Source organism: Atta colombica, unplaced genomic scaffold (genome assembly GCF_001594045.1).
Source record: "Atta colombica isolate Treedump-2 unplaced genomic scaffold, Acol1.0 scaffold1, whole genome shotgun sequence".
NCBI lineage: Eukaryota > Metazoa > Arthropoda > Insecta > Hymenoptera > Formicidae > Atta > Atta colombica.
Window position 1 is genome coordinate 2,669,994 of NW_017259183.1, and position 1,623 is coordinate 2,671,616.

Below are 1,623 nucleotides of genomic sequence, written 5' to 3' on the forward strand. Positions count from 1 at the left end.
CACAACTTATCGGACTTATCAAATTGAAAAAATTATGAAGGAACTAAAGATCTCACGAAGATGTTTATTATTTATATATCTATACCTATAACTATTTATCGGAATTTTTACACTCTAGATCTTTATGATTCATGTGGGACTCTTTTATTAAAATTTCGAGTTGCTTAATTCTCGAATGTATTCGTGGCTCTTCCTGTGTCATCGCCTGACGCAATATCTTTGCTGTAATATCGCAAAGTTCTGCCGAGTCTGATATTGGTATCGTCATTTGACATTTCTCATTGATCGGAGGATATGATTTAGTGTTTTTTGATCTAATGTTCTTTTGATACTGATTGATAGTCCTCTTGGTATTTATTAAACTATTTGAACATGGTTTCATTTCTTCGTATGGTTTTCTAGGTGTTGTAGGTGTAACCATCTTACCCTCGCAAATTTTATCATCCTTTTAATAATCAATAATGCATTTCTTATAATAATATGAAAACACATATAACACATTACAATTATATTATGTCTGTAAAAAATATAAAATATAATATCTCCTTTCCTTAAGCTGTCAATGGTTTTCAAATTTGGGAAAATAGCCTTGAAAAGTGTAATTATACTGTAACTAAATGTTCTTTCCTACCTCAGGGAAACCTTCTATCATCGCTTTCAACAAAACAGCTCTGGGCAATTTATACGAGGGCTGCTTAGGCTGCGGTTCTTTAAATCTTGTATTTTTCGATTTAATCAGATCGATGTAAATCACATTTCTAGATGCTATTTGATAACATAAATTTTTGGAATGCGATTGTTCTTGACAATTGATCAGCTGACGAACACAAGGATTCTTTGAGGATTTTTTAGGATCAAACACATATTTCCAAAGGGACAATTTTCGTTCTGCGAGCTTCTTCTGTGTCGATGATGATACTCTTTGAATGTTCAAAAAACATATTTTTTTCCTTACTCCTGTTCAGATATATTGAAATAATTATGTTAGAAACACAGAGTTTTTTAAATTTTATTATTTATATAATGGTTCTTAAATTTTTAAATAAATTTCACCATAATGCTCAGGTATCTTTGATAGAATTGATATTGATCGTCTGTTACAATCCTCAATAATATTTTTCTTTGAACAGACAGACTTGGCGTACTGCCATGATTGTTGCCACAAGAAAGGGTTATATTTATTCTTCTGAGAATAAATTAAGAATATATTATATTAGCATACTGTTTACATATAGACATTAATCAAGTCTTACGTTTAATGAAAGTAAACCGAAAATTTGGTTGGACCGAAAATGTGCCATTGAGGATAAATAATATTTTATGTTCACAATTACATATTAAAAAATAAAATATATATGTTCTGATATGTACTATTTATATATATTTAGCAATGAAACAAAAAACGATGTGAACTTCATAATGCAAAAATATTCATAATTTTTTTTTAAAGATTCAAAAAGATATAAATATATGCACCAACTAGAAAATAAAAAAATGTATTCGCTAAGTTTTATAAATATTCATTTACAAGTACTATGTAGTTTTCATAAATTATTTTAAAGTCCAGTACGCTTCTTTGTAATTTGATTAAATCTGAATTTCCAAAATAGATATATATATATA

General features: G+C 28.3%; 1 protein-coding gene across 1 annotated transcript; it reads right to left on the minus strand.

Annotated features, from left to right (window-relative positions):
- Positions 1-91: 91 nt before the first annotated feature.
- Positions 92-1,239, minus strand: LOC108686834. The gene is given in 4 exon segments (XM_018192358.1): positions 92-445; positions 632-957; positions 1,054-1,210; positions 1,213-1,239. Coding segments are annotated over 4 exon segments (864 nt in total).
- Positions 1,240-1,623: the final 384 nt, after the last annotated feature.